The sequence below is a fragment of the Rhamphochromis sp. 'chilingali' genome (genome assembly GCF_963969265.1).
Source record: "Rhamphochromis sp. 'chilingali' genome assembly, chromosome: 20".
NCBI lineage: Eukaryota > Metazoa > Chordata > Actinopteri > Cichliformes > Cichlidae > Rhamphochromis > Rhamphochromis sp. 'chilingali'.
The window spans coordinates 32,262,391-32,272,739 of NC_137947.1; the positions used below are offsets into that span (position 1 = coordinate 32,262,391).

General features: G+C 46.3%; 2 protein-coding genes across 3 annotated transcripts; both read left to right on the plus strand.

Annotated features, from left to right (window-relative positions):
• Positions 1 to 484: 484 nt before the first annotated feature.
• vsx1 (visual system homeobox 1 homolog, chx10-like) lies at positions 485 to 4,647 on the plus strand. Of its 2 annotated transcripts, none has more exons than XM_080868219.1 (5): positions 485 to 916; positions 1,142 to 1,217; positions 1,971 to 2,094; positions 2,509 to 2,704; positions 2,898 to 4,647. In XM_080868219.1, the coding sequence occupies exons 1-5, from the start codon at positions 508 to 510 to the stop codon at positions 3,188 to 3,190; spliced, it is 1,098 nt and encodes a 365-aa protein (XP_080724345.1). In that variant the 5' UTR covers positions 485 to 507; the 3' UTR covers positions 3,191 to 4,647. The 2 variants fall into 2 exon arrangements, with proteins under 2 accessions (XP_080724345.1, XP_080724346.1); XM_080868220.1 differs by having other exon boundaries at positions 2,509 to 2,689.
• Positions 4,648 to 5,530: 883 nt separating this feature from the next.
• LOC308387876 (uncharacterized protein) lies at positions 5,531 to 10,010 on the plus strand. The gene is made up of 5 exons (XM_080868218.1): positions 5,531 to 5,763; positions 6,381 to 6,525; positions 6,646 to 6,707; positions 6,783 to 6,837; positions 7,111 to 10,010. The coding sequence occupies exons 1-5, from the start codon at positions 5,635 to 5,637 to the stop codon at positions 8,355 to 8,357; spliced, it is 1,638 nt and encodes a 545-aa protein (XP_080724344.1). The 5' UTR covers positions 5,531 to 5,634; the 3' UTR covers positions 8,358 to 10,010.
• The last annotated feature ends 339 nt before the right edge of the window (positions 10,011 to 10,349 follow it).

Genomic DNA, 10,349 nt, shown 5'->3' on the forward strand with positions numbered 1-10,349 from the left:
AGCATCAAACACCTGTGAAGAGAGGTCAGAGGTCATTTTTAGGGTCATGAAAAGAGCACAAACAGAAGTGCACGAGGGTCACGTGACCGCAGCCTTCGCAGTGTCAGTCTGCGGCTCCCTTAGACCCATCCTGCTGTCAGCACGGCCCCCGTGGGCCGCGCCCCACAGTTTAAGCGGCCTTGATGGAGCCTAGATTAGGTTTGTGAAATCTGATGGTGCTGATGGCAGCAGCTGATTGGTGGATGCTCTGTGATGTTTGGCCGCATCAAAGATAAACAGTCTTCCTCCTCCTCTTCTTCCTCTGAAATCCTGATCGGATTGGAGGGAAATTGGTGGCAATTAATCCTCTGGGATTGAGCCCCCCCCCCCCCCCCCCCCCCACCCCTCCTGCTCTGTGCCCTGATTGGCCGCCGCTGGGATCCCGGGCCTGATAAAGCTGCCCGCCGCCCGTTGCCGCTCTGTTCTCCACCTTCATCACCTCCTCTGCTCCATCACCTCCTCTGCTCCATGATGACCGGGCGGGAGGAGCTCAGCGAGGAGAAGCCGCGGGTGAAGCTGCTGTCCCCGGGTTTCGGCATCGACAAGAGCCGGCTGCACGGCCCCGGGCTCCGCTCCAAAGGCTTCGCCATCACCGACCTGCTGGGCCTGGAGACAGACCTGCAGGCCCGGCAGCAGCCCGGCGGGGCTCCTTTCGCCTCGGGGCCCGGGACGGAGCAGCACGGGGCCGGTCCCGGCCTCGGCGGGTTCTCCTTCCCGGGGGGGTCGCTGCCCCTTGGCCTAGGCTTCCTGTGCAGCCTGGCGGCGCAGCAGCCCGCCGGGGCGCCGTGCTTCCTGCCTGGACACCTGCCGCTGCTGCAGGCCCGGCCCGACAGCCACTACCTGCAGAACCTGGAGGCCCAGCGGGAGGCCTATTCCGGTACGGAGACAGGCTGGAAGAAGGGTCCCTGATGGGAGCCCTTCGCTCCGGCTCGGGTTCTGTGCTGACGCGTCCCTAAAATATTTTTTGGCTTTTAATCTGGTTTTAGTCACGAGGCCTTCAGCGTCATCACCGACCCGAGTTTATTGGCTCCTTTATCTCAACTTTATTTTGTTTCTGATGATTTTTCGTTCAGATTTGATTTTTTTCTCTTTGCTGTCGCAGATGAAGAGTGTCTGTCGGACCGAAACGACCCCAAAACCTCCGGAAACTCTCAGAAGAGGAAGAAGAGGAGACACCGGTGAGGAAAACTGCAGAACTCAACGAACCGAATGTTTTTAAAACGAAGAAATAATTCAGGGTCATTTTTTAAACATTTGGCCTTTTTAAAATTCTAATTCTGTGCTCTTTTCATGTTTTTTCGGTGTTTCCGTTGAATTCGGACAAAAATACAAATAAGAGAAAAAACGCTGAAAAAACCCAAACACACATTCAGATTTTTATTCTGAATTCAGCAACGTGAAGAAATAAAAAAGAAGAAACGAAAAAAAGATTTTTAAAGACACATTTCAGCTTCACGCAAGGCTTAAATATATTTTAATTAAGTTAAAACTACGAATTAATTCGTTTCTAGCAGAAAAAAGAACTTTGATTCATCGTGATTATTAAAAACATTTATTATTATTTTATTATTGAAAGCTTTGTGTCATAAATATTATAATGTTGATGATGAATCGTGATTGTTCCATTAGTGAAAAGCAGAAAACATTTTCAATCAAATCATAGAAAAAAAATGGAGGAACAAACCAAACCGTGGCTGCTTTACTGAATTCAATAAATAATAATCAATAATCAGGTTCCAGTAATTAAGGAGAGAAGACAGATGATGATAATAAAATAAAAAGATTTCATATTTTAACCTGATTTTTTTTTTTTAAATTTTCAGTCAAGAACAATTCTTAGAAGTGTAAATAAAATAATCAGTGATGTCAGTAATGAAGAAGATCAAACGTGATGAAGAATGAAACATGATCGGGTCTGCTGCTGTGTTCAGGACGGTGTTCACCTCCCACCAGCTGGAGGAGCTGGAGAAGGCCTTCCAGGAGGCTCATTACCCCGACGTGTACGCCCGGGAGATGCTGGCCATGAAGACGGAGCTGCCCGAGGACAGGATACAGGTGAGGGTCCCGATCAGGTGACATCAATCTGACCAATCAGCAGAGTGGAGAACTGATCCGAGGAACATCTGTAATGCGAAAACCCTGAATCATTCAAATCAGAGACAGATTTCCTGTGAGGGGGAAACATCAGCGTAAAATCAAGTTTTCTCAATTAAAAAAAAAAGAAGTATTTTTTTCAAATTGTTTTTATTATTGATTTAATGAATTTATTTGAAGAGGCTGTTTGGTTTTTAATATTTGGGCTTTAATCTGATCTGAACTTTGTTCTGTTTTGTTGATTTTATTGAGAAATGCTGTGAACATGTGAAATCGTGTTGTTTTTATTTCTCTGTGTAACACATTATTTATTTGTTTACCTGCTCAAGTGTTGGGCACGACCTCTGACCTCTGTACTTCCTGTTTTATTTCCAGGTGTGGTTTCAGAACCGGCGGGCCAAGTGGCGTAAGCGTGAGAAGTGCTGGGGTCGCAGCAGCGTCATGGCGGAGTACGGTCTGTACGGCGCCATGGTGCGACACTCCATCCCGCTGCCCGAGTCCATCCTCAACTCTGCCAAGAACGGCATGATGGGATCGTGCGCCCCCTGGCTGCTCGGTGAGCCGCATGCACGTCAGTGCCACACGTGCACCACAGCAGCATCAATACACACCGATCAGTGATCAATAAGCCTTTAGAGTAAACAATGAAGTGCTGCGTGTAACACGGGCCTGAATGTTTTCATGTTACCATAGCAGTGAACAAACATGTAAACAACACTGCAGTTCGCACTGGACTGAACCTGAATGTGACTCCGCCCCCACAGGGATGCACAAGAAGTCTTTGGAAATGTCCAAAAAGTGTTCCAGCCCTCCGGCGTCCGACTCGGCGCGCTCCGATTCGTTCTGCGATGCCTCGGAACGACGAGGTTCCAGCAAGGCCCAGGAGCCGGAGGAGGACAAGCTGATGGAGGAGGAAGAGGACGAGGTGGAGGAGGAGGTGGCCATTGACCTGTCCAGCTCATCTAAACAGCAGCAGCAAGAGGAGGGCGGAGCCTCGATAAGAACCGCCTCTTCACCACAGCAACAAAGCTGCAGCGAATCAGACGAACATAGCTGAAGATGATCTGACCAAAGAGGAGGAAGGTGTTCTGTTCAGGCAGCGCTGTGATGGGATTGGCTCTTTCAGGAAGCACAGCCAATTGAAACAAACGCAGCCAAAACTTTACTTGTTACTATGCAAAGTTAGTTTGTTCAAACGCTAGCTGCTGGTTTGCTAACAAAGCTAAGAGCTAATATAAATATTGTTTTGGTGTGCTACTACCTGTTAAAATATCAGCAGGATTGATCATGTAAGCATTTTGTAGCTGACTTTATTTTCTCAGTGTTAGCGACAAAAAAAGTTCTGATTTTAGATGAAAAACAATGATATTAAAAGTTTCAGTTGTCAACAAGTGTTAACAGTGAAACAAATAATGGGAAAATATGAGTCATGATAACATATTTTGATAGAAAATGCTATTACTTAAAGCTATTTTTAGCTAACATGCTAATATATGTAAACCCTGTGTTATACTATAAGGATCAGCTAGCAAACTTTAGCACTTCAAAAAAGCTTTAATCACTACTATTAACTTTTTGTATTAGTATTTGAACATTTCAGATTTACCATGCTAGTGGCATGCTACGGTGGTAATTTCTGCACTGTGCGACAAAGTGTTGTTAGTGTGCTAAAATAGCCTGATACTAACAGAGCACTAGCATTAAGCATGCTAATCATTAAGTATGCTAACTTATGTTCTGAAACAACAAAATAGTGATTGGCTGTGCTCGCCGTGCTCCTGGGAAACTAATGTTCATCGTTAAGATGAACACCAATGCTGTGACGTTCAGATCAGCCTCGAGGGGTTGGAGTCTTTTCTAAAAGACTGTGAAAGACGTGTGTGTGTGTGTGTGTGTGTGTGTGTGTGTGTGTGTGTGTGTGTGTGTGTGTGTGTGTGTGTGTGTGTGTGTTTATGTTTTATATCCATGGTTTTTGGGAGTCTGAGAATATCTGTTTTCTTCCTGTTGGTTTTTGTGTTTTATAGTTGGACCTGCTTGACTGAAACTCTGTGAATGTAATTTAAATGTAAGATTTCAAACATTTTATCATTATTATTATTATTATTATTAGTATATGCTTATACAGGTGGAGATTCAGCAGGGTGGAAAATAAAGAAGTATTTTTGGAATCAGCTGAGCTTTGTTGTGATTTATTAACACAAACACTGATTAAAACTTAATTTTACACATCAGCTGAAAAAAAAGAGGCACATATTTACTAGTTTTAAAAGAGCATCATTCTATAAAGTTTCCAAATTCTATATTCAGTTTTAACAGGAAACTTTGAGTACCATAAATGTTTAATTCAAATTTTTTGTGAATTGTTTCACTTTTGCCACCCACTGACTTCCATACCTACTTAGCGGTACCCCAAATTAACCAGATAGGTGAAAAAATACAAATAAAATTCATAAAAGGCCAAGAGATTCACTAATCTTCATCTTTCTGTTATAAAACAAATGTAATGAAACTGAAGGATGAATTGAAAATATGATTTAATTCCATTTTAGGCATTGCTGCTGGTATTAGAAGAAAAACAGGCACCTTTGAAAATAAAAATGTTTTTATACCATTTAATACTGTTTTTTCTGTGTTATCTGAATTAAATTACACGTGTATCATCAGCCATCATGATGTTGTTTGTTAGAACGGCAACTTATCTACAGCTGAGAGGAAGCAGTTGGACCAGCTCATAAAGGCCAGCTCTGTGCTAGGATGCCCCCTCGACCCAGTGCAGGTGGTAGGAGACAGAAGAATCCTTGGACGGTGTCTCCACCCCACGCATGAAGCTGTGGCAGAACTGGAGAGCTCCTTTGGTCTCACCCTGCTGCATCCACAGTGCACAAAGGAGTGTTGCAGGTCCCTCCTCCCAGCAGCTGTTGGACTTCCGTCACAGCTCCCAACAAACTCAATAAAGTATTTACATCCTGCTGGTATTTGCAGTTTTTCCATTTTTGCTAAATAGTCTGTTGTTGTTGGTTTTTAAGCACAAATATACAGCATTTTGTGCACCAATAATCCTACTCAGCTGCACATTTCTGTGAGTCCTGCTTTTTTAATGTTGGAAATCTGCCTCTACAGTCTCTTAATTGTTGTTTTTTTAAATTTCATATTCTTTACTTTTGTGTGAATCTGCATGCTCCGCCTGTCCCGGTGAGGGACAATAAAGGATATCTCTATTCTATTCCATTAAAGACACATTTACGTTCATATTCCACACTGAAGTAAGCCAAACTCTATTTTAAAATCATGTAATTTAAGGATTTTTCGTAATGTTTATTATCCAATGCGCGACGCCTTCAGTAGATTCAGCAGAAAATCAATAAATGTACTTTTATTCACTTTCCGCTTCCCTTTCCCGACCAGTGCCTGCGGGATAAGCCAATTACGTCACTTCCTCTATCCACATTAGCGGTTTGGTTGCTAAGCTAACTGGCCACTGAGAGTGGGAACTCCTAAAAAATGGCTGATTTAAGCACTTTCAGGAATGAAGTGGCGCTCGTCGTCAACAGCCTGGCCAGGGCGGTGGTGACGGAGATTTTCAGCGCTGTGGAGGGAGCTTCTTTAAACAGACAAAGCCTCGAAGCCGAGGTAAGCCAGCCCAGCTAACTCTCGCTAACAGCTAGCTCAACTCCAGCTCTTCCGGTTTCACGTGCTCACGGTGTGCGTGCGAGAGAAGACGAAGAAGAAGCGCGAGGTGTTTAAGTGGTTTACTCACTCCCAAAGTCCCGATGTCATCATCCCGAGCTCCATTTAAAAATCCTCCAATTTTAGTTCGTCAATAATTTATTAACTCAGTGACACAAATCATTACAACCGAGACTACTTAGACCTAGAGCCTGAAAATTGGCTCCTCCTTCTTACCTGTGACTGAAATCTAAGCCGCCTACATTTCGGCATGTTTTAAGTTGGAAAGAGAAAAGTTTCGCTTAACACACAGGTAAAGACATTCACCTGCAGCAGGAGCTGTTTTTCTGCTTTTACCTCACAGATTCCAAGTATAGGTTAGCGTTCAGCATTGTTTTTGGGAAATATCCTGAACCAAATATGAACCTTTTTCCCCTCATATGTGTGATCATGTGCAGACAGTTTTGTTGACTCGGAGTGACAGTGAAGAAAACCTAAAAACAAGAACATTCCCAATGAAGATCCATCACCTATCATCAGAAAACATGAGTCATGAAACGGTGTGTGTGTTTTCCTCACAGGAGAAACTCAGCGCTCTCGTCGAGCATCTCTGTTTTGAAGCTGTGGAGAAAATCCTGAAGCTGGTCAATCTGAGCGTTATGAAGAGCGGCGAGAACGTGGGCCAGATGCATGATGGGAGCGATGATGTTTCAGAGACAGCCGGAGGTCAGTACTCTGACCTCTGATTGGCTGCAGATTGAACAGCTGGGACGGGGTCCCTGAAAGAATGATTACATCACCACCTAAACGCTTCAGGTTGTGTACTTGCTGTTTCCTGTTTTGCAGGCGAAGGCGGCGGTGGCGCTCCCTTCCCCCCCTCAGAGCAGACCTACATCTTGGTTTATGAGGTCAGTGAGTGAGTCCAGCAAACTGCCAGAGAACGAGCGCTAAGCGAGCACTGACACCTGTCCTGTGTCTTTCAGAATGCCACCGCAGACTCACAGTGTGTGCTGGTGTCACTGGAGAGTCACGCTAACGGTGAGAAGTCGCTCCTTTGATTTGTCACTGATTAAACCTGAAAAAGGTGAGGTTCTTATCCACAGTGTGGGTGTTATGCAGTAGGCCACACCCCCAGACAGGCACCTGTTTGGTGAAGGTGTTGTCTGTAGCGTGAAATCAAAGCATCATGATTGGCCGTGACATCATATTTTCTCAGGTTACTTGATAGTTTTTTAAGATGTGCGAGCGCTGTCCGACTGTCCCGTCTACGAGTAACGTCCCGCTCACAGACTTCCTGTTGCTCTGTTGCAGGTGGAAATGAAAGCACGTGTGATGTAACAGGTCAGGGGACAGAGCTCTCCCCCTCCTCGTCTGCGCCTCAGGCCGATGACCACGAGTACGCTCGCTCGACGTCGCCTCCATCCAGCAGTGCCTCAGCGGCAGTGGGTGGGGTCAGGAAGAGGCCTCGCGGCCGCAGGAAGAGAGCTCGAATCGTGGTGTCTGGTGAGGCAACAGAGACTCACCTACAGTGCTCGCACTGCGCCATGTTGTTTCCAAACAGCGAGCGGCTCGCCGACCACGAGAAGAAGGCTCACCCGGCGTGCTCGGTGTGTGGCCTGCGGTTCACTGGTGTCCTGAAACTGCGTGAACACGAGCTGAAAAAACACGGGCTGCTGCCGTACATCTGCGACTTCTGCCCGAAGAGGTTTAACCACAAGGCGCATCGCGACCTGCACGTGAAGGCGCGGCACACCGGCGAGAAGAGCTGCCACTGCGACATCTGCGGAAAGGGCTACGCCTGCGTGAGCGTGCTGAAGACGCACCGCATCACGCACTTCGACAAGTCGTTCATCTGTGACGTCTGCGGGAAGGGCTTCTACCACGCCTGCCACCTGACACGCCACAAGCTGGTGCACCAGGAAGTGCGGCCGTTCCGCTGCCCCACCTGCGGGAAGGGCTTCACGCAGGCCGCCAACCTGCGCAGCCACCAGGCGACGCACACTGGCGAGCGGCAGCTCTGCTCTATCTGCGGCAAGAGCTTCCGCTGCCTGAAAAACCACGTCATCAGCAAACATTCGCACGAGCTGCCCGCCGACGAGCTGCCCGCTGTCGACGCCATCGTTAGCTGCGAGGTCTGCGGCAAGAAGTTCCCGAACCCATCGCAGTACCGCGCACATCAGCGGAGCCACACCGGGGAGAAACCTTTCCACTGCGACATCTGTGGGAAAAGCTACCGTCTGAAGGAGCTGCTGCGCGACCACCGCTACACACACACCGGGGAGAAACCGTACCGCTGCTCGCTGTGCCCCAAGACCTTCAACCTCGCCACAAGCTTCATGAGGCACCGCAGCATCCACAGCGGCGAGATGCCGTACAGCTGCCGCGACTGCGGTAAACACTTCCGCCTGTTCACCTTTCTCAAGGCTCACCTGCAGACCAAAGCTCACGTGAAGCAGACAGGAGCGCAGGGAAACGCCCCCCCGCCAATCAGCAGCATCGAACAGGAGGTGGTCCCGGACGGATCCATAATTGCTGCCCAGCTGGTGTCGAGTCTTTAAAGCAAAACGATGAAACCGTAAACACAAACGGCAAGTGGGAGAACTCGCCATTTGTGTTTACAGTGTTTAAGAACTGCAAGAACTCAGCGGCCACAGTCGCACTCTGCACCGGAGCTGTGAGGCGTGGCGCCGCGTGGTCGTTAAACTCATATCTGTTTGGTAATAACTTATGTGTCATGTGACGTCTGTTTATTTTGAAAACAAACTCAGATCAGAAATGATCGCCATGCCGAATTTCAATATAAATGAAGAATGACCTTTGCATTATTTGGGGCGTGGCCTCTTTGACAGGTGAATGACTGTTCTTTATATACAGTCTGATTCCAGCCCACATACACACAGACTTCCTCTGCACTTTCAGAATAGAGCGCCTGGAGTTTTCCCGTCTGACCAGTTGTCCTGCTTTGTGACCTTTGACCTCTGTTGTGTCGGCCGTGCCCCTCTGTGATAGCTGCTCATGTAATCCAGCTGTTTTCCAGCTGAACAGAGGTGAGATTAAAGGATCCAATCAGCAGATAATCCTGACCCTTTGTGTTTGAACAGTTTAATCACCGTGGCGACCGCTGATTGCTACTGTTGTCTCTGTTTACCTGTTAAAGACCGCCATGTTTTCCATGTCAGCGTGTCAGAGCTGCAGCTGTTAATCCCAGTTTCGATGCGGGCTAATAATTGTGACAGCTTATTGGCTGACAGGCATGCGAGGAGCCGCAGATTTAACGTGGACGTCGGCGAGCTGGTCAGGTGCTCAGACGCTCACAGGGTTAAAGCTGAAGTGTCGCTGACAGCGGGAATCAGCTGTTTACGTCAGATTAATTGTGTCTTTTGTCATGTTTTACTGTTGTTATCCACACAGGAAACACTCGGCGGTAACTTCCTGTCTCTAATCTTTGAAAGCCTCGTGTTTCAGCTTGTCTCTTTATAAACATAAAGACATAAAGAAAATTCTGAGAATAAAAAAAGTGGAAATGTGCAGATTACAGTAGATGTTTGCGCAGCTGACCAGCCATCCTGTGATACAGCATCCGTGCTCCTTATTGGTCGAGGCTGTAACCATGGATATCTGTCCACTGCAGACATTTCATTTTGTACAAATCCAGCAGCTTCTCTTCAGCGTCCTCGTGCTCATCGCCGGCTGAAAGACAAATCACCTCCTTCCTTTAGCTAAAACTGAGTCTGAAGTACGACCTCACGCACTCGATGACAAACGGCCTTCCTGTTTGACGCGTTTGGTCTTGTGTGCGATCTTCAGACCTCGCTCTGACATTTTAATAAAACACGCAGAAAGGAAGTTGTGTTTTGCACGCTCTGCTTGTTTCTGTGCCGCAGGTTTTTCCACATCTGTGGACACTCGGCTCACAGAGCCTCCTTTAGAAATGCAAAACACCCAAACTGCTCGCACAGTGCGTGCCTTTACAGGCGTGCCATCACTTTTAAATATCTGCAGGTTTTAATGTGAGCGGGCGGCTTCATGAGGACGCTCAGCCGGGGACACCTTAGTTCAAATTTAAATGGTTTCTTTATGTTCACAAAGGAAGTGATGTAACCGTTAACAATAAGAAGACAAGACAGGAAATTGTTTGTAGTTTAATAAATAAATGTGACAATAAAAAGTGAACACGAGCAGATTAAAGTTGACAAAGGAGCTTGCAAAGAAAAGCGTCTGGACTTCTTTAAGTTACTTGAAGACGTTTCACCTCTGAAGAAGCTTCTCGGATGAGAGGTGAAACGTCTTCAAGTAACTTAAAGAAGTCCAGACGCTTTTCTTTGCAAGCTCCTTTGACTACGATGACCTGGATGACTGAGAACCTTCACAGAAAGATTAAAGTTGACGTTCTGACTTTAATTTAAATGTAATATAAAAAACATCATTACGGGATTAAAAATGCAAACATATTTTTATTACATGTTTCTGAATAAATATGAGACAAACTCTCTAAAATAATAAGTAATAATGAGTGAATTCATTTTTTATTTAATTTTTTTTACAAAAAT

What these genes read in the sequence shown, in the direction of transcription:
- vsx1 (XM_080868219.1), top strand. Translation starts at nt 508, where the DNA reads ATGATGACCGGGCGGGAGGAGCTCAGCGAGGAGAAGCCGCGGGTGAAG. An exon ending in CCAGCGGGAGGCCTATTCCG is followed by an intron (nt 917 to 1,141) that starts GTACGGAGACAG and finishes TTGCTGTCGCAG; the next exon opens with ATGAAGAGTGTCTGTCGGAC. An exon ending in GCTCGGTGAGCCGCATGCAC is followed by an intron (nt 2,705 to 2,897) that starts GTCAGTGCCACA and finishes CCGCCCCCACAG; the next exon opens with GGATGCACAAGAAGTCTTTG.
- LOC308387876 (XM_080868218.1), top strand. Translation starts at nt 5,635, where the DNA reads ATGGCTGATTTAAGCACTTTCAGGAATGAAGTGGCGCTCGTCGTCAAC. An exon ending in TGTTTCAGAGACAGCCGGAG is followed by an intron (nt 6,526 to 6,645) that starts GTCAGTACTCTG and finishes CCTGTTTTGCAG; the next exon opens with GCGAAGGCGGCGGTGGCGCT. An exon ending in CCTACATCTTGGTTTATGAG is followed by an intron (nt 6,708 to 6,782) that starts GTCAGTGAGTGA and finishes TGTGTCTTTCAG; the next exon opens with AATGCCACCGCAGACTCACA.